Source organism: Protopterus annectens, chromosome 10.part0, assembly GCF_019279795.1.
Source record: "Protopterus annectens isolate FY-2018-M chromosome 10.part0, PAN1.0, whole genome shotgun sequence".
In the NCBI taxonomy this organism is placed as follows: Eukaryota; Metazoa; Chordata; order Ceratodontiformes; family Protopteridae; genus Protopterus; species Protopterus annectens.
In genome coordinates, this window is record NC_056744.1 from 1,436,569,308 (window position 1) to 1,436,589,733 (window position 20,426).

The 20,426-nt window shown below is 42.2% G+C and overlaps 1 protein-coding gene across 3 annotated transcripts in view; it reads right to left on the bottom strand.

Annotated features, from left to right (window-relative positions):
* Positions 1–20,426, bottom strand: part of GPSM2 (G protein signaling modulator 2) — a 1,691,855-nt gene that overhangs the window by 71,842 nt on the left and 1,599,587 nt on the right. For all 3 annotated transcript variants that reach the window (XM_044086064.1, XM_044086062.1, XM_044086063.1), the window contains one exon: positions 13,366–13,580. In XM_044086064.1, the coding sequence (XP_043941999.1) occupies positions 13,366–13,580 (215 nt within the window). The remainder of the gene's footprint in view (positions 1–13,365; positions 13,581–20,426) is intronic.

The following is a 20,426-nucleotide window of genomic DNA, read 5'->3' on the forward strand; positions in this document are numbered from 1 at the left end:
GAGGAGTGGGAATCCTGGGGCATGGTGGGGGATCTGTGGCAAGCTACAATTTGGATTGCAGTTTTGCCCAGAGTTAGTTGCACTTGGATAACCTTGGATGCATTATGCTGAGCAACTAGCCTGGAAGTGTGAATATCCTTAATGAATATGGACACACCTCCGCCTTTGGTGTTTCAGTCCAGGTTACGTGGCCGAAAAGTGTGATACGAGTTATAGCCTGGTAGTGCAGGGGTGCTCTCTCTGGAGCCTTGAACCAGGTCTCAGTCACTGCACAAATATTGATGTTCTCCATTTTAAGGAGTGCCTCGTGTGAGTGCATTTTGAGATTTAGACTTCAAACACTGAATAGCATTACCCTCGGCTTTTGCTTACCTGTTCCTGTTACGGTGGTAAATTTATTTGAACCATGCCTAAAAAAGGCACTATAGGGGCAGCAAGAGCCTTAGCCAGTATCCGGAATCTCAGGGGCGACAGGTGCAGGCCATCTGTGGCAAAGCACTGTGATCTGTCGACCATGTCATCCCAAGCAGACAGATACTGGATCCCCTTAGAATGATACCAGAAGCTTAGCCAACTGTTGAAGTCAATCATTTTGTCCTTGTACTGCGGTATCATTCGGGGCGATGGCAGAATGCTACTCACGGCTACGGTCATACCTGCCTGGGCTACAAGATTGAAGAGCTCTTCCATGTCTCTTTTCATGTAGTCCAGGGAGGTACGTCTCAGATCATTCACACCAACATGGACAATGACAGAGTCATATTTGTACTTGTTGTGGAGTGACCTGAGTGAGTGGGTTATGTGGTGGATCCTGGCACCTGACAGGCAGCTGACAGTAAATTTCTCCTTGTTTAGCCTGGTGAGTGGGACATCAGTGTGCCTGACTATAGAGTCACCTATGACTAGTGTTGGGTACGTTGTTTTGCTTTATTGGCTGTGGTTGAGTGGCACACTGAGTCTGTGGGCTGTGTGTCACTTGGGTTGTGTTGGGGGATGGAGGTTGCTTGCGTTTCTGCTTTGGAGGTCTCTGTTGCTTAGATATATTATTATTGAGAGCCTCTGCAAATGTTTTTGTGTTACTATGTGTGGATTTTGGTGGTGTAGATTTAGTGAGACTATGTGATGAGTGTGGTGTGGTACAAATGTTTACCTTCTCCTCTTGACTGTCAAGTTCAGTCTTGGTTGGAGAGAGCTTTATTTCCAGTTTGGCTAGATAAGTGCATCTCTCACAGGTTGTAGTGTAGGGTGGTAGGAGGAGAGGGTTGTTTGTGTACGAGGCAATTTCTACATTGCCTCAAGATGCCCAGATTCATCAGATAGGAGAGAACACTGGGAGATGACCCTTGGACATGCCTGAATAAAAAACTATTTTCCTCTACATAAGTGAGGAAAGTGAGTACAAGAGCTGTCTTTCTCTAAGCAAGTGAGAAAAGTAAGTACAAAAACTGTTTTCCTCTAGATAATGAGGAAGATTGAGTACTATAGTAATTAGTAGCTTATTTATAGTGCTTACAAGTTCTGAACAAGTGCTGAGTATGAATAAGCAAATGTAAGCGCTAAAACTAAGAATCTATATCTGCACTAGACGAGTTAAAGGACAGAAACAAGTGCAAATGCAGTCTTTCAAATCAGAAAGTTGAGAGAGATGGAAGAGATTGCCCAAACGGCCAATAACTACAATTTCTGGGCCAGAACCACTCCTTATGTAGTAGGCAGGTTACCTAGTGCTTACAACTCCCACTGATAAGCTAGAAGGCTTCCCTCCAACACAGAAAGGCTTGGGGGGCCTCAGAAGCTTACATACAGTCCTGGATACAGCAAATCTGTATCTGAAACACTAGTTACAGGAAAGGTAGGAAACACACTTACAGTTTTTTTTTTTTTTTTTTTTTTTTTACAGAAAAGTTGCAGAAACAGTGGTAAAAACAATTCACATGCAGTGCAAGCTAGCACACTTGAGTATGTAGCAATATTAGACCAAACACAGTTTAAAAAATGCAATTAAATTAAAAAGGACTAAAACCAAGTGCAGAAAGAGTTTATTAGGTAGAATGTGGTAAATAGATGGGACTAGGGGAGTGTCCCAGATCAAATCTACAGTGGGGCGGGCAACTGCAAAAGCCACCAAACAACTACAAACCAAAAATAGGGACTGTGGGTGGGACAAAACAGTTTCCAGAGATCTAAGCAACAACTAACAGTACAAACTCTAAAACCAAAAAAATATACTCAGCTCTGTATATTTGCAGCTCAGTCTCTCAGAATAGGGGAGACAACAGTTTTAACAGAGATCTAAGCAACAATTAAACTCTATAACCAAAAAATATATACTCAGCTCTGTATATTTGCACATAGTCTGGAAGGCAGTCTCTCAGAACACAGGTTCCAGCAACTAAAACCTGCATGGTTTCTGGTTGTCACCTTTTTGATGATGGCATTTATTTACAGTGTACTCCAGGATTACTCTCTAGCCTGTTAGCAATTTTTTTGGTTTAACAAACAACTACAATAAGGAAAGAGATACAATTTTAATTTTCCTTTAAAGAACAGACTAGCTGCAGACAAGGCTTACTAATCAATTAAGTTAAATGGATAGTGATGAAGTTGAAAGAACAAAGCACAATGTAAAGGACTTTGACAAGAAGCTTCACAGCAAGTAACAGTCATTATGTACACTCTTATTTTGCATTGTTATACCACTGTGAGGTATTCTTCTGTTACTTGTCCAATTACAAATGTTTAACAAATTAAAAGGAAGGATTCGTGTTTTGCTGATGCCTGAAAATCAAAATCAAAATCAGGTATAATCTTGATAATGAACACCGAATAGTGTTATGCTTGCCAGGAGCAAAAACAGATGATGTGAAACAAGCCTTGGAACACCTTAATGTAAGGAAGTATGGATCTGTTTTTATTCATGTTGCTATAAATGATGTCACCAACAAAGATTCTCTAACTGTTAGTCGGGAACTGACAGCCCTCCTAGATAGTATAGCTTGTACTGGTGTTAGGACATATTTTTCACAAATCACCTATAGAAAGGATAGTCAGGTCACTGTGAATGGAAAGATTTTTTGGATAAACACCTACATGGAAAAAATGTTGTGTGTTAAAAAAAGGAAATGTGTAGTGCATCCAAGCCTTCTTTTGGGCACACATGTTCAGACAGGATGGTGTGCATCTGCCTAGATCAGGGAAGAGAGAATTTTTACAGCAGATATTTTGCAATATTTGACAAACACTAGCGAGGATTTTTGCCAGGTCAAAAATGTACCAGTTCACAGATAGCAACATTTGCTGCATCTCTGATGGTTGTTAATGCTAGGAGCATTAATAATAAAAGTTTTTTTATTAGAAAATTTGCTACGTTCCCACAAGATTGATGTTAAAGTTTGTGAAACATGGTTAAAGAACAATGACTGGAAACCAGTTCTGTCAGGGTATAAAAGTTTTTACTGTAACAGACATTCTAACAAAAAATCAGGTGGAGGTGTTATGATAGGGATTAAAGATAGCTATGAGACTTGTGATTATTACATGTTCAATAATAACACCAATACTATAGACTGTGTAACTGTGGCAATAAAGACAACCTTGGAACATATAACAACTGTTGGAGTGTACAGACCACCAAAGTCAAGTGCAGATGACCTAGAGGAATTCATACATTTCTTACATGAAACACGGGAGGAAAGAATAATATTAGCTGGGGACTTAAATTTACCAGAAACAGACTGGAATAATATTGATTCAACGTTAGTAAAGAAATTATTCACAGAGTATATTCAGGAACAAATACTTCATATTGTAAAAAAAAAACTACCAGGGGACGGAATATACTAGATACTGTTTGTGTTCCCAGAGAAATTATTGTAACTTCAAGTCAAGTTTTACCACCATTGATGTGCAGTGATCATGGGGTCATAAAGGTTAACTTGTTGCTAGATAATTTTGCCAAACTGAAATCTAAGCCAATGCACAGAAGGTTAATTACAGATTATAGGGAAGCAAAACAGTTACTACATAAAACTAACTGAAGTGAGGTGTTCAGTGGAAAAACTGCAGATGGAATGTGGAAAGTTTTGAAAGAGAAATTGAGTGCAAAAAGTCAAAAAAATATTTAACATCAGGATCTAGGCACGCAACATCACGGGGTATATTTCCATAAGAACAAGATACCTGATTAAGGTGAAAGACAAAAAATATAAGACATGGAAGAGAGGGCGAACTACAACTTTGAAAACTGAAATAAATGAGCCGGACAAACAGATTAAGCATAGTGTTAGACAAGATCAAGAAAAATTTGAAGAAAATGTATATAAAGATATTGAGCATAACAGGAAAGCTTTTTATAGATACATAAAAGGAAGGAGTAAAGATACACAAATTGATAAACTGTGCAGATTCTAAAATTTATTCTCAGACACAACAGATTATAGACATATTTAGAAAATCTTATGCAAAACAGTTTGGCTCCACAAAAGGGGTGATAAGTTGTCCTAGTGACATCACAGTAACCCCAGATACTAGAATCAACTTAGATTATATTGAAAAAGAACTCTGCAAACTGGATCTAAACAAAGCGCAGGGAAGAGACAGAATAAATAACAATGACCTGAGAACACTTGAGCAAGAACTTACACTGCCATTACATCTATTATTCACTAGGTCATATAAATATGGGGAGATTCTTAAGATTGGAGACATGCACTTATTAAACCTGTCTTTAAGGGAAAGGGGAGTAGGGCAAACCCAGAATCATATAGACCCTTAAGTCTACTTTCATGTTGTGGAAAAATAATGGACAAGATAATACTGGATAAGTTATTGTCAGAACTGGATAGGTTGGGACTTGAAACCATATATCAGCATGCATATGTTGAAAATAGATCTATTACCACCTGTAACATGATATTCTATAACAATATAACAACAACTATGAATGAAAAATTGTGCTGTGATTTATATTTAACTTCAGCATTCGACAGGGTCATGCAAAAAATGCTGATCAATATGTTAGTACAACTAGGTATTTATGTACTGTTGATAAGATGGATAGCTGCATGGCTTACAGATAGGACATGGTAAGTATCACACATCAAATGGACAGGTGAAATCCTAGGTTATAGTCAAGGTGTCCCACAGGCCTGAAGTTGGGTAAACTGATTACAAGTGTTACAGATTAAGACATGTTTGCAAAATAATTTGACTAACTTGACCATTTGGGCACAGGAGAATAATATGTTGATAAATACAGCAAAAGCTAAGCATATGAGATTTGGGAGACATAAACTGAAAGGTGAATATTTAGTACAGCACACAGTGATTGAAAGGGGCGACAGCAACTGACGCAGGACCCAAGACTTTGGAATTCAGGCCGACTGAGGGCAATCTGCCAGCAGGATTACCCAAATGAAATGACTGCAACAGTGAAACACGAAGAACATCTGTAGACTCATTTAAGGACCTGGTTATATGTGTAGATTCAGCTATGAGTTTTTCTAATCATATCAACCAACTGGCTAATGGCTGTTACAGAACAAGAAGTTATGTACTCACCATAATGTTCGATGTATGTAGTCCATCTCGCCTTACATTCTTACCTGTGGGTTTGGAGCCGAATGTCGGCTCCGACTCGGCCAACTTTTCTAGCTCGAAGTCTTTCTATTGGCTGGGCTAAGAAGGTATCCCATGCTGCACTGCTCTCTATCCCCAGATCTAGTTTGCTGCGAGGCCAAGCACTCATACTCCATGCATAACACCTAAGGAAAGGAAGACTAAACCAACAATGAAGGAAGCCCTGAAACCAGGCCTAACCTTCCAGATCCTTCAGGACGGGGGAAGGTGGGTGGGTAAGTAAGAATGTGAGGCGAGATGGACTACATACATCGAACATTATGGTGAGTACATAACTTCTTGATGTTATGTAGTCCAATCTCGCCTACATTCTTACCCATGGGACAGCGTCCCTAGCACCTAAATCCTGGGAGGCTCAGTGGAAAATACTCCTGAGCACTGTGGAACCAAAGGAAGACCTGCCCCTAGATACCACATCCAACTTGTAATGAGTAACAAAGGTGTGAGGAGATGCCCAAGTAGCTGCAGCACAAATATCATCCATAGACAATCTGGCCTGACAAGCTGTAGATGTAGATACAGACCGAGTAGAGTGAGCCTTCACCGGGAACGGTAAAACTTTACCCCCTGAGGAATAAACAGAAGAAATACAACTGAGATCGACTTGGACAAAGTGACTTTGGAAACAGGAGACCCCATTCTGTTTTCCGAAAAGGAAACAGAACAACTGATCAGATTTTCTGAGGTCTTTCGTTCTGTGCAGATAAAAACGTAATTGTCTGTGTACATCCAACTGATGGAATTTGAATTCTGCCTTGTTTGAGAACTGGGGGAAGAACATTGGCAATTCAACAGATTGATTAAGGTTACTGATTGACGCCACTTTGGGAAGAAAGGAGGGGTTTGGTCTAAGAGAAACCTGTCCTTATGAAAAATCAAGTATGGGGGTTTGATTGATGAAGCTTGAATATCTGAAACGCGTCTGGCTGACATGATGGCTACTAAAAAGACAGTCTTCCAAGTTAAGAATTTTAAATCACAAGTGGCTGCAGGCTCAAACGGGGATGAAGAACAAAGTTTAAATCCCAAGGCATGACAGGTTCCGATACCGCAGGACGAAGTAACAGAGTGCCCTTTAGGAAAGTCTTACAGAGTCTATGAGCCATCAGACTAAGCTCATTTGCGACATGAAAGGTAGAAATCGCCGCCAATTGGACTTTAATGGTTGCGGTCGCTGAGCCCTGGTGAAAAAGCATAGACAAGAACTCCAAAACAGATGAAATTGGAGCCGTGTAAGGGTCAATCTTTTGGGTATGAGCCCAAATTGAAAATCTCTTCCATTTGCTGTAACAAATCTTCCTGGTCGAGGGCTTATGAGAGGAGGATAAAATATGAACTACCTCCGGCGAGAAATGATGAAGCCTGACCAATGACGGAAGTGGAGTAGCCAGGCTGTCAACCGGAGGGTCCGAAAAGAAGGATGGAGCTGCCCTGACATGTGTGTCACTAAGTCTGGTTGTGGGTCCAGAATCCAAGGAGCGTCCAAGAGGTAGGGATGGAGAAAGGGGAACCAAATCCGAGGAGGCCAGTGTGGGGCAATCAGAATCATTCTGCTTCCTAGCGATTACACTTTCTGAATAACCTTCGACAGCAAGGGGACCAGAGGGAAGGCATATAGTAGACCGGAGGGCCAATCATGGACTAGAGTGTCCCTGGGGGACTCCCCCTGAGGGGGGATCAACGTGAAGTAGCTGCTGCATTTGGCACTGAGGGGGCTGGCAAAAAGGTCGCAGCAAGGCTAACCCCACCTGTGGAAGATCCGTTCCGCAACATGACAGTTCAGGGATCACTCGTACGGCATCAGAATAGCTCTGCTTAGCCTGTCTGCGATCACATTGGACTTCCCCGGAATGTGCATTGCCACCAGAAAACGTTGGGAAGACACTGCCCACTGCCACATTCGCATGGCCTCTCTGTACAAGGGATATGACTTGGTTCCTCCCTGCTTGTTCAGATACCACACCACTGACATATTGTCCGAGTGGATTGCAATAGTCCCGAGAGGAAGAAAGCTCTGAAGTGCTTGCAACGCTAGTAGCACAGCTCATCTCCAGGACAGTGATATGCAGATGCATCTCATGCTCTTGCCACGTGCCTTGGACTGTCCTGCCTAGATAATGCCCCCCCCACCCCATCTGGGAGGCATCCGTGGTCACCATGGCAATTGTGGGCGCTGGAACGAAGGGCTTTCCTGTGTCCAGATTGTCGGTGTGAAGCTACCAACTGAGATCTTCTTTGCACCTGTCCGTAAGTAGAATAGGGTGAGAAAGTGGAAGACGTTGAAGAGACCACTGGACAAAGAGAAGCCACTGAAGGAGTCTCATATGTAACCTTGCCAGCGGGACTAACAATTGTTGCAGTCATAGTCCCCAATAGTTGGAGGACCCATCTTGCCTTCACTCTTCTCAGAGGGAGCAGGGCGTGAACTTGTTGTTGTAGGACTCTGATTCTTTCCTGTGGTAGAAACACCCGCATGAGAACTGTGTCTAGTTCTGTACCTATAAAGGTGACACACTGTGAGGGCAACAAGGCAGATTTTTCCCAGTTCAATGTTATGCCCAAATGTTGACACAGATTTATAGTAGCGTCCCTGGTCTGAATTAGATTTCTAGTGGTGGCAGTGAGGAGCCAGTCATCCAGATATGGAAACACTTGGAATCCTTGATGTCTCAAGTGAGCAGTCACCACTGCCATGCATTTGGTAAACATCCTGGGGGCTGTGGTGAGACCAAAGGGCAGGGCTCGAAACTGAAAATGACTGGCTCCCAGCCAGAAGCGTAGGTGACTTCTGGATGCCCAATCCATTTTGATGTGGTAGTAAGCATCCTTGAGGTCAATGGAGCACATCCATACTTCTTTTCCCAACAATGGGAGAACAGACTGCAATGTGACCATTTGGAACTTGGACTTTTGTACATGGTTGTTCAATCTGCTGAGATCCAATACGGGTCTCAGGTCCCCTGTTCTTTTCGGCACCAAAAAGAATCTTGAGTAAGTCCCTAATCCGATCTGGTCTGAGGGGACATGTTGGATGGCTCCTTTTTCTAGCAGCTTTGAAACTTCTGAAGCTGCGTAATCCCTTTGGCTGGGTGGAACATCCGGGATTTTCTTGACTGGAGGGGGATGTGATGAAAGGGGAATTACATATCCTCCGGAGATTATTCATAGAACCCATTGGTTGTGGGTGATGTCTTGCCAGGCCTCCGGGTATAACGAGATTCGACCCCCGACTGGCTCCGGAAATGCACAGTCGGGCCTCCCATCAGGAGTGGTCTCCCGAGTTGCGGGGGCCTCCTCTGCCTCTAGGGCGGCATCTCCCTGAATAACCCCCCTCCCCTGCCTCTGGATGGGGGCTCACCTTGTGCGCCGGGAAAAAACCTCTGATTTCTTGAACCACATTTTTCCACCCCTCTGGGCCTTGGGATAAGGCCTAGAGGGAAGGGAAAAACGGACTCCTACAGCAGACAGAGTTTTTCCCTCCTGCTCGCACCTGGTGAGGGTGTCTTTCACCTTGGTTCCGAACAAAGAGGAACCATCGAAAGGGGCGTTGGTGAACGAAGTCTTGAAGGCCTCCGCGAAATGACAAAGGCACATCCAGGCCTGTCTCCTAAGAGCAACTCCTGAACTTGCTGCCTACCAACTCTCCCTCAGTTGCATAAGAAATCAGCCTCATGGTGGAGTTAACAATGGAATTGAGGGTAGACATCTGGGCGTTGTTAACCATCTGGGTCACCACCTCAGAAACGTTACCCGTGAGAGTATCTCCAAGTTCCTTGAGGAGATCTCTCTGGAGCCGTGTGAAGTGAGATAAATAATTCAGTGACCATAAGGTAAAGGTGGCTGAAGAAAGGGTACGCTTCCTGTACCAGTCCATGGTCCTAGACACCTTGTTAGGAGGATGGACGGTGGAAGAAGTCTCGGCTAATTCCTTCTGAGTGGCCGCTGCCACCACCATGGCATCCACAGGGACTCCCTTGGACAGAAATTCCTTACCGGGGGGGGGGGGGGTCGGGGGTCGGTATCTGATGTGAGAGACTCATCCTGGGAATCTATGTGCTTCCTCTTGCACGTTTTCTTTCTGGGGGGCTCCTCAGGCAAGCACTCTGAGGGGTCCTCAGAAACTTGGGGACCTCTCATGGGGATACCCTGAGGCCTTGGGGCTCCGCTGTCTAAAGATAGATGGTGATCAGAGACCCGCACTGGTGTAGTAGGGGACAGAATGACTGACCCGCATGATGTCACTGACGATCTAGCCAGCGCACTCCGCATGGCCTCAAAGGCTGATCCCCCTGAGTCCGAGGAGTGACCAGCCTCTGAAGCCATGACAGGAGTCAGACTTCCCACACCGAAGCACCGAGAGGGAGACTAGGAACCGAGGAATGTCCCGAAGCCTCACCCTTGAGTCCGACTGAAGAATCCCTGAGTCCCGAATCCCGTGGACGGTGCCAACGAGATCAGAGCTGACATCGGCACCGATAAGCCAGGAGGGGCCATTGGAACCGACCTGGAGACATCACATGGAGCCGAGCATTCCGGCTGAGATGCGCTCGGAGAAAGTAACGAAGCAGGTTGAAGGACGGGCTCCGGAGCCGACTGGGACGGAGCCAAGAACAATTCTGCCAAAACCGGCGATTGAAGGAGTCTCTGCACCACTCTATCGACATCCACATCCGATAAGGTCCTGGAGGATTTAGAGGACAGGGAGGGAGATCGAGACCTCCTCTCAGGTGATACTTGCCTGATGCTAGGCGATCGGCTCTGAATAGGTTCCAAAATGATTGGAGCCGACGCTGGTTCCATCACAAATGACACTTCCTGCGGCCCCGAGGACAGTGGAGCCAAGGATGTCGAAGCAGATTTTGCTATTTTCTCCGGTGGCTCCAAGGAGACTGATGGAGCCAGAGACCTCTTTTTAGATTTGGTGGTTTTAGCCTTAGAGCTGGAAGCAGTTTCCAGACCCTCTTCGAAGGAGGGTTTCAGAAGTCCCTTCAAAATCAACTTATTCTTCCTTTCCTGAAGAACTCTAGGACTAAACGCATGACAGAAACTGCATGACTCCTGGAGATGGACTGCTCCCAGACAATACACACAGACAAAATGTCCATCGGTAATGGACATTTTATAACCACACTTAGAGCATTTCTTGAAGCCCGAAGGCTTGTGCTCCTTAGAATCTTTAGACATGGTAACCAACAATAACCAAGCACCAAGACAAAAAATTACTGATAAAGAACCAACGGGAAACCATCACAGTTTATAATCACACTTAGGGAGGGAAAACTACCACGAACAAAGATCTCTAATTTAAACGATCCTTTGACACACACAAGTGGGGGCAGGGCTAAAACCTCTAATTTAAACGGTTTTAGACCGGAAAGTTTGTAACACAGGGGAGCAAGGGGACAGACTAGGTCCTCTAACTGAAACGGGCCTAGCCCGTTGAAAACAGCTAGTGGGATACCACAGATAAACAATCACACACAACTTTTCCACAAAATAATACCAAACGCACGATAGCTACTAAAATAGATTTTTGTTTGAAACAAATTCTCTCATAAAGAAGAAAGAGGGTACTTAGCCACAGCCAAGAGCGAGACCACGTCCGAGCTACACGAGCGGCAAATGAGATCTGGGGATAGAGAGCAGTGCAGCATGGGATACCTTCTTAGCCCAGCCAATAGAAAGACTTCGAGCTAAAAAAGTTGGCCGAGTTGCAGCCGACATTCGGCTCCGAACCCACAGGTAAGAATGTAGGTGAGATTGGACTACAAGATTTATAAAGTTTAGTAAATCAAACATAATGAAGTCATTGTTTGTTAGTTACATTAGACCCAAACTTGGAGTATGGAAAAACAATATGTAAACCCTATAGGAAAACAAGCATGAATAAACTGGAAAAAGTACAGCGGAAATATACTAAGGGCATCCATGAATGTGAAAATCTAAGTTATCATGAAAGACTAAAATATCTGAACTTGTACAGTGTCTCTTACAGATATTTAAGAGATCTTATTCGGGTATATAGGGCATTTAGGGACAACTACCTCTGGGAATGTTTGGGGTTATCAAAAAGTACTAGAGAATCATCAGATAACTTGTGTAGAAGATTTTATAGGAATGAGAAGTGTACTAATTGGTTCTCTGACAGAGTAGCTGATGCCTGGAACAGACTACCAAATTACATTAAAGCAAGTACTAGTTTAGATATTTTAAGAACAGCCTGGACATTTAGTATGAGAACAAGTGTTTTGGCATATTGGCAAGCTAGAAGGGCTTTAATGCCCGTGCTTGAAACATTTGTATGTATGTAAGAATCTTTCTGATCTGAAAACAGAAGATAATGTGAGATTTTCAGCAGTTTCAATACGAAGCACTGTTTTGAAATTATTAATAGCCAAGGTCATTTGTTCCAAAAATTTCAGATGACAAAGTATCAAGCAACAGCAAGACATTAATTCTAAAGGAGTAAACCTCAAAGTAAAACCGAGGGGGAAAAAGGCTTGTCCATGACACCACAGAGTAGGCAGATGTGTCCAGTGTGATGCCTAACCAGAAGTCTCACTAGAAGTAATCAAAAGATGAAATACTAGGGTCCACCATTGGCTGTAGGTACCACTGATGTGTTTGTAACCTCATCCACAAAGCATATGAGATACCAAAGATCATTAAACATGAAGTGTGAAATTCGCATTATTGGGTTATTGAATTCACCAGCTGAACACTACTAAAAACGTTAGAATAATGTTGCGTCACAGAGCATCAGTGCAACAGAAAAATGCATATATGCTTTTCTAATATATGAAGTCAATGAAGGTAAGAAAGTGTTATTTAATCTCTTCTATTGCAAAACATTTTTATTTTTATTTATTTAACATTTGTTAACTGGGAAAGTCCGACTTGGAACAAAGACAATTTTCAGTGGAGGCCCAGGAAGAAAGGCTCCAGATGCATGTCTTTGTAAATTGGGAGGAAACCGGAGCACCCGGAGGAAACCCACACAAACGCAGGGAGGACATGCAGACTTCACACAGAAGGCACCCCAGCCGAGAATTGAACCGGAGAACCTCTTGCTTTGAGGCGACAACGCTATCGCTGCACTACTGAGCTGTCCATGTAACATGGTTCTGTGAACTTTCCTGTGCACTGTACTGTCTGGAAAGGAAACTATTTCTACACCTGCATTATATCCCTTACTATATTACTAAACTAATGTTTAACTTATTAATACGTTTGCTGTTAACTGTACAATAACTATCATATTGTACTGCACTGTTTTTGTGTTGCTAAGAAAAATCTTGAAATTGAAGTGTTTTAAAGTTGCTAGACATAACTTACAGTTCCGTTAATTGTGGAGCTCATTTCCCCAGAAATTTGCTGAAAAGGGGCATCTGCCCAGTTGGATTACCCTGGTTAATAAATGGAAATAAAGAAGCAGATAAAACTACAGAGCTGACAGCACATTGTTTTCTGTCTGCTCCCATTACTTAAAGTGGGCCCAATGCTGCAAAGTAAAACAGAGCTACACTACATTCTAACTAACTGCTACAACTTAAACTGCAACTGTTTATGGGCAATACACCACAGCTGAAGTGGTAATATAACACATCAGAAAGAAAGCTCAGTTGCAAAAACTCATTTCACAAACTGAACTTACAGTCTAGCTATATATGCAAAATATTCTCTGTATTAGTCTTATCGCAGCAAAGAATCAGGATTTGGCAAACTTACCTGACATTTTATCAGCATATCAAAGAAATCTTCTTCTGCTTCTTTCTTATCTCCCGTTGATAGCAAGTGGTTCAGCACCAAATTGTCATCCTTTAAACGTAATCCAGGAAGATTACTAAAGCTGGCCCGCTGCTCATCCAGTCGACGGCTCTGTGAACTTGCAAGGAGGTCCAGAAATTCATCCGTACGAGGAGAAGCCACAGATGCTGAAGACGCTAACATAAATAATTTATAACATGTCAGAATTCCAAAGATTTTGATGTTATAGAACTGTCAACAGTGCGATTTAAGGGCCAACATACTGAGGTATGGTATGGAAAACAAAGTAAGAAAAATACGCAGAATGTTACAGTATAACTGCACTTTCAGGTGACAGAACTGGATTAAAATTCACACACCTCCTTCTTATATAGCCGAACATGCAATCAGTTACATAATAAAGTACCATAAAGCCTCTAAAACTGGGAACTTGGATTGATAAAATGTACCATAAAGCTTTTAAAAATAGGAGCTTGAAAAACGTAAAGGTGAAAAATACACACACAAAAAATATAAATACCTGACTACAACAAATATGTGCAGAAATCCATCAATGAAATATTGCAGGATTAATATACTAAAAATGTTTATCTAAAACCAAATACTAATTTACTACAATCCGAATAAATAAATTTCAAACACTAGTTTAAGCATAACAAACTCAGCTACATAAAACAACCTGCTATGTGCTTTAAAACACTAGAAATAGAAGCCAAATCACTAAGACCTGGTTCTACACACGAATTAGTTCTGAGTTGTCATTTCAATTCCACCAACTCAAGAATATCATTCATAGGACCCCCATAAGACCCAAGATCCACCTGACTGATGGCATAAAACTTGAAATTATATTTACTTTTGACACTAGGATGTCTATAAAGTGCATTATGCTGATCCTTTTTATTTATATCACATAAGTGTTGATAAATTCTGGATCTGAAGAGTTTCATAGTCTTTCCAATGTAAAAACTGAGGCATTGCTGACACTGTGCTATATAAACCACTCCTTTACTGTAGCAAGATAATTTGTGCTTGAGTTTAATTTTCCCATAGCCCTGAACATTAAATATGGATCCCTCTAAAATCACTTTACATTGACCAGAGTCCACACTTGGTCATAACTCCACTGGAACCCAGGTCCCTACTGTTTTCAAAAACAGCTTTAAAGCAGGTGTCCTTTTTATATACTACCTTAGGAACTTCACCTACCACTTTCAACAATTCCTGAATGGTGGTGAAAACGGTCTAATTTCTAAAAATACTAGCCTTAACGTCACTAAAATCAGCACTATATGTCAATGTCATACCAAATTTGTTGAAACCATCACCAAAGTCATCTCTCAATTCCAAAGGGCCACCTCTGTTCCAAGTATTGAGGCAAAGTTCCCTTTAGCTCTTCTGGATGTTACCTCATTCTGAATCTCATTAATTAAGAATGAAGGATAACCCTGCACCTCAAACACTATTCCCAACATGTCACATTCAGTTTTAAACCTACTGTCTTAAGATACCATTCTTGATAAACAAACAAACTGACCCTTAACTAAGGACTTTTTCTGATGATTGGGGTACCAACTACTACGATGTAATAGATAATTAGAATAAGTACATTTCCTGAACAAACTAGATTCAAAACACAGTTGTGTTCTGTTCCTAATTACTAATGTATCCAAATATTTAATTTCATCCCAAGACCAAATCATAGTAAATTTAAAAAATTCACTTGTAGAGTGAGGGTGTGAGAGAAAGGAACAGGTTGAAATGAATTTCTGTATATTTTTTTTTCTTTAAATGTGAAATAATGTGGATATTCTACAAAAGGGCCTTACAGAAACAGATGCTTGGTGCCAGAACCATGGGCTCAAGCTTAATGCCATGAAATGTATAGTTATCCCCTTTGGGAAAAAACATGTACCCATGAATTATAACATAGGCGGCAGTACACTAAACACCGAAAGTGTGATGACAGACTTAGGGACACAGGTGGACAGTGGTCTCACGTTTGATAGCCACATTGCCACAACAGTCAGGAAATCATTCCATGTGGCACACCTCATCACTAAGGGCTTTTCATCCAGAAAAAAGGAAGGTCATTGTCCCACTGTACTCATCCCTCATTAGACCCATTATAGAGTACAACGCTCCATTTGTTATGTACCTCACAAGACATCTGCAACAGCTGGAAAGGCCGCAGAAATACCCCACTAAAAGAATCACAGACCTAAAGCAGATGCCCTATGCTGACCGTCTAAAAAAACTCCAGCTATGCTCTGTGGCATATCGTCTACTCAGAGGCGATCTCTGCTTAACATACAAGGCCATGTCAAACCCTGAGCTGTTAGACGTGCTCTACTTAAAGAAATCCCAATCCCTCATAGCCACATGCTCCAGGGATCTAAACCTTGTCATCACAATGAACAAAACATGCTGGAGGGATAGGTTCCTGATCCAGAGACTCCCCATACTCTGGAATAGACTGCCCATACATGTCAAGCAGAGCACCTCCTTGACCCTCTTCAAATGGAACCTTGACAATTGGATGGGAAATAGGAAATTCACCCCGGGGATCATGTCAGTCGTCCTGCTAGACAGGGGTCCAGGGGAAGTAAATACTTTGTTTGCGTCTTTCGGCTTTTTCCCGGTTAAGGGTCGCCACAGCGGAACTCCGGTCCACTAATGATTGGCAGTAGATTTTTACGTGCCGAGTTGCTGGCCCTGATGCACAACCTTCAATGAAGGTACGCCCATTCACACATGTCTCCACACAGAAGACGCTCTAGCTGAGAATCAAACAGTAAATACTGTGGGAAGAAATATCCACAGAATTGTTATGGCTAGGCTTGTATAGGCCCTAGGACCGATAGCCTAGTACCAACCTATGAACCTATGTTCTGCATTTTAGCTAATTGTAGAGTGCACTCGGTTTGAACTCAGTTACCTGACTTGGAAAAATATATAGCCTGGACGCAGAAGCAAAATATGTTAATTATGCAGCTTTGTGAAATTTATTACCCACCAGCAGGTCATGATGAACTTTTGTATGCAGCTGTCTCATCAAATAGGACGTGCGAGATAAACCAAGACAGAAGGAGCTGTTCTTCAGAAATGGACATTTGATATATGGGACAAGGACTGATAACAAACCAGCTTCAAAGAAAAAAAATAAGTTATTTACTCACCATAACGTTCCATGTTTGTAGTCCATCTCTCCCCTTCATTCTTACATATGGGTTTGGAACCGATTACAAAGCTCGAAGTCTCTCAGTTAGCTCATGGCAAGGTAGGTATCCGATAGTGCAGTACTAAGAATACCCAGATCTTGTTTGCTGCTGTCTAAAAAAGTGATAGAAGGTACTTCCACAAGGAACAACAAAGATAAAAGGTCTCCACCCTACAGAAGATAAATACTATCCTATCTCCAGAACCTCCAATGATACATGGACGGGGGTAGGTGGGTGGGTTTGTAAGAATGAAGGGCGAGATGGACTACAAACATGGAACGTTATGGTGTGTACATAACTTCTTTATGTTCTGTAGTCCTATCTCGCCTTCATTCTTACATATGGGACAGCGCCCCTAGCACCTTTTTCTTGGGTGGCTCACGGGAATATACTCCTAAGAACTGTGGAATCAAAGGAGGCTCTACTCCTTAACGCCAATCCAATTTGTAATGAGTAATAAAGGTATGAGGGGGAGCCCAAGTTGCTGCTGCACATATACTGTCAACTGGGACTCTGGCTTGAAAGGAAGCAGATGTGGATACGGATCTGGTAGAATGAGCCTTAATTTTAAACGGGAGTTCTTTGCCATTGGAAGAGTAAATAAACGAAATACAACTTGAAAACCAGTTTGATATTGTTATCTTAGAGACTGGCATACCTTTTCTTGTCTCAGAAAAAGATACGCACAATTGGTCTGATCTCCTACGTTCCTTGGTTCTATGTAGATAGAACCTCAACCTTGAATGCATATGTTTCGCTTAAACCGATTCTGAAAAATAGGGACTGAATATGTTTTAGTGATAATCAGTAGGTATATACATAGGTATATGTTTGAAGCAGTTTTAAGCAGTCCAATAAGGATCATTGTTTTATTTATACATATTTATACATGTTTACATTTTTATATTTATACACATTTATACATATTTAATAATATTCTATATTTTTGTGCAGTTAGGGACACTTATCTATTTTGTTCATTTGGATTCTTATTCATTTGGATTCATATACATTTTTATCCATTTATTTGGATGAATGGTATGCATTTTATCTTAGCTTGAATGTCTACATATATTAATTATCTGCTGTTTTCCAGCATATACATGTATATATTAGTGTTAAGTGTATATATACATCTTTATTTTGATTATCTTTATTTTTATTTCTTCCTCTATGCTCACATATTAGGTTTTCATATTGACTGCTAATGTAACATTTTTATCTGTAGCCATATGTGAAAGACACGTAACGCAGTTAGAGAGTAGTTATGTGCCTTTAAGGTAATGGTCAGTTTTTGAGAATTACCTGAATGATTAAATGGCTAATTGAATAATAGGTCTGTTTGCATTAGTATAAAAGGGAAGCCTTTATTTTAAACTTTGATCTGAAGAAGCGTACGTTAATAGTACGCGAAAGCGCTCATCCTGTTTTTATCGTAAATAAACTGCATTGTGGATTTATGCTATGTACTTCGACTGATTTCTTCCAACGTGGTGGTTCTACAGCGTTTTTTGTTACTGTTTTTCCTGTTGTTCGCTAGTAGACCTTTAGAGCGTGTGGCATCTGTTTGGATTTTTGAACATCAAGTTGATGAAACTTGTATTCTGCACTGTTTGAATGATTAGGAAAAAAGACTGGCAAGTTCAATAGCTTAATTCATATTAGATTGAGAGCAAACCTTGGGGATGAAGGACGGATTTGGACGAAGGGAAACTCTGTCTCTGAAAGATCAAGTAAGGAGGTTTGACTGACAGTGCTTGTAACTCTGACACTCTTCTGGCGGATGCAATGGCTACTAGAAAAATGGTCTTCCATGAAAGGAACTTTAATTCACAAGTATGTGTGGGTTCAAAAGGCGGGGAAGTAAGTTTGGACAGAACAAAATTTAGATCCCAGGGAGATACAGGTTCCTGAATGGGAGGTCTCAGCATGGTAGTGCCTTTCAAAAATGATTTACACAATCTGTGAGCCATAAGATTAGGGTTGTGTTGTCTCAAATGAAAACTGAAGATGGCTGCCAACTGAACTTTGATTGTAGCAGCAGCTGATCCCTGATGAAAATGCTCAGTTAGGAACTCTAACACCAAGGAATGCAGGCTGTGTAAGGATCTATGTTTTTTTCTTTTGTCCAGATAGAAAATCTTTTCCATTTGCTACCGTATGATTTTCTCATACAAGGCTTGTGTGAAGACGTGAAGATACGTGTAACTGCAGGTGAAATCAAGAAGCCTGACTAGGGATGGAAGTGGAGCAGTCATGATGTCAAGTTGAGGGTGTAGAGACAGGGGTGGAAGGTGCCTGATGTGTGTCAGAAGGTCTGGTACTGGGTCCAGAGGCCATGGATCGTCCAGAAGGTGAGGCCCGAGAAAGAGGAACCAAATCTGACGAGGCCAGTAAGGAGTGATAAGAATCATTCTGCTTCCTAAGGTCTTTGCTTTCTGGATCACTTTCGATATTAGTGGAAAGGGACGGAATGCATAAAGAAGTCCCGAGGGCCAATTGTGAACAAGTGCATCTCTCGGTATCTCCCATCCTGGGGGGGGGGGGGGGGAGTAAGGGAGAAGTAGCTGCTGCATTTGGCGTTGATTGGACTGGCAAGCAGATCGCAGCAAGGCTGTCCCCATTTGCGGAAAATCTGTTCCGCGACTTTCTGATTCAGAGACCACTCGAGGCATCAAGATTGCCCTGCTGAGCTTGTCGGCTATCACATTGGTTGTCGCAGAGATACGCACTGCAACTAGAAAGCGTTGGGAAGATATCACCCACTGCCAAACACGACGAGCCTCTTGACATAGGGGGTAGGATCTGGTTCCTCCTTGTTTGTTTATATACCATACCACTGACATATTGTCTGATTGGATTGCTGTCGTCCCTACAGGAAGAAAGTCGTGAAGTGCTTGCAATGCTAGTAGCACTGCTGTCACTTCTAGAACACTGATATGCAAAGTGAGCCTCGTGTTCTTGCCATGTGCCCTGGACCGTCCTGCCTAAATAATGCCCCCCACCCTATCTGGGAGGCGTCCGTGGTCACAGTAGCAACGGGTTGGCGAGGAATGAAAGGGGTCCCTATCGTTAGTCGATTGGACTGAATCCACCAACGAAGGTTGTTTCTGCAAGATTCCATTATCAAAATAGGATGAGACAGAGGCAGTTGTTGAAGAGATCACTGGGAAAAGAGTAGCCATTGAAGAATTCTCATTAGTAGTCTGGCTAGTGGAAAGTACAAATTTGTACCAACCATAAATGTAGATGTCTGATAGATATGCAACTGCAGTCATAACATATGGGTTATCCTGCCTCAGGCAGCCCTCGGTTGGCCGAATTCCAAAGTCTGGGTCCGGCGTTGGCTGGTGTCACCTCCTCTCCGACGTCACAACGGCTGGAGTATAAAGGCATCGGCCTACGCCATCTTCTTCAGTGTTTCTTGCCTCAGATGCCAGGTGCCCTCCTAGGAAGGCTAAATTTGGTAAATGGATAAAAATAATCCCAAACATGCACAACAGTAATAAACAGATACACCATAGGAAATACCCCTAGCTAATGGGAAAAGGGGTAGGGACCCAAAAAGAAAGATACAGAGGGGTAGGAGGGTGGGAAAATCCAACTGCAGTTGCATATCTATCAGACCATCTACATTTATGGTAGGTACAAAACTGTACTATGTCCTTCAAGAATGCAACTGCAGTCATAACATATGGGTTGAATACCATAGCCAAGCTGGGGGTGGATGGAACTATGATAAGGATGGTGTAGCTAAAATCCCCTGCAGGACTGCCGAAGCAAAGCCTGCTCGGGATCTGG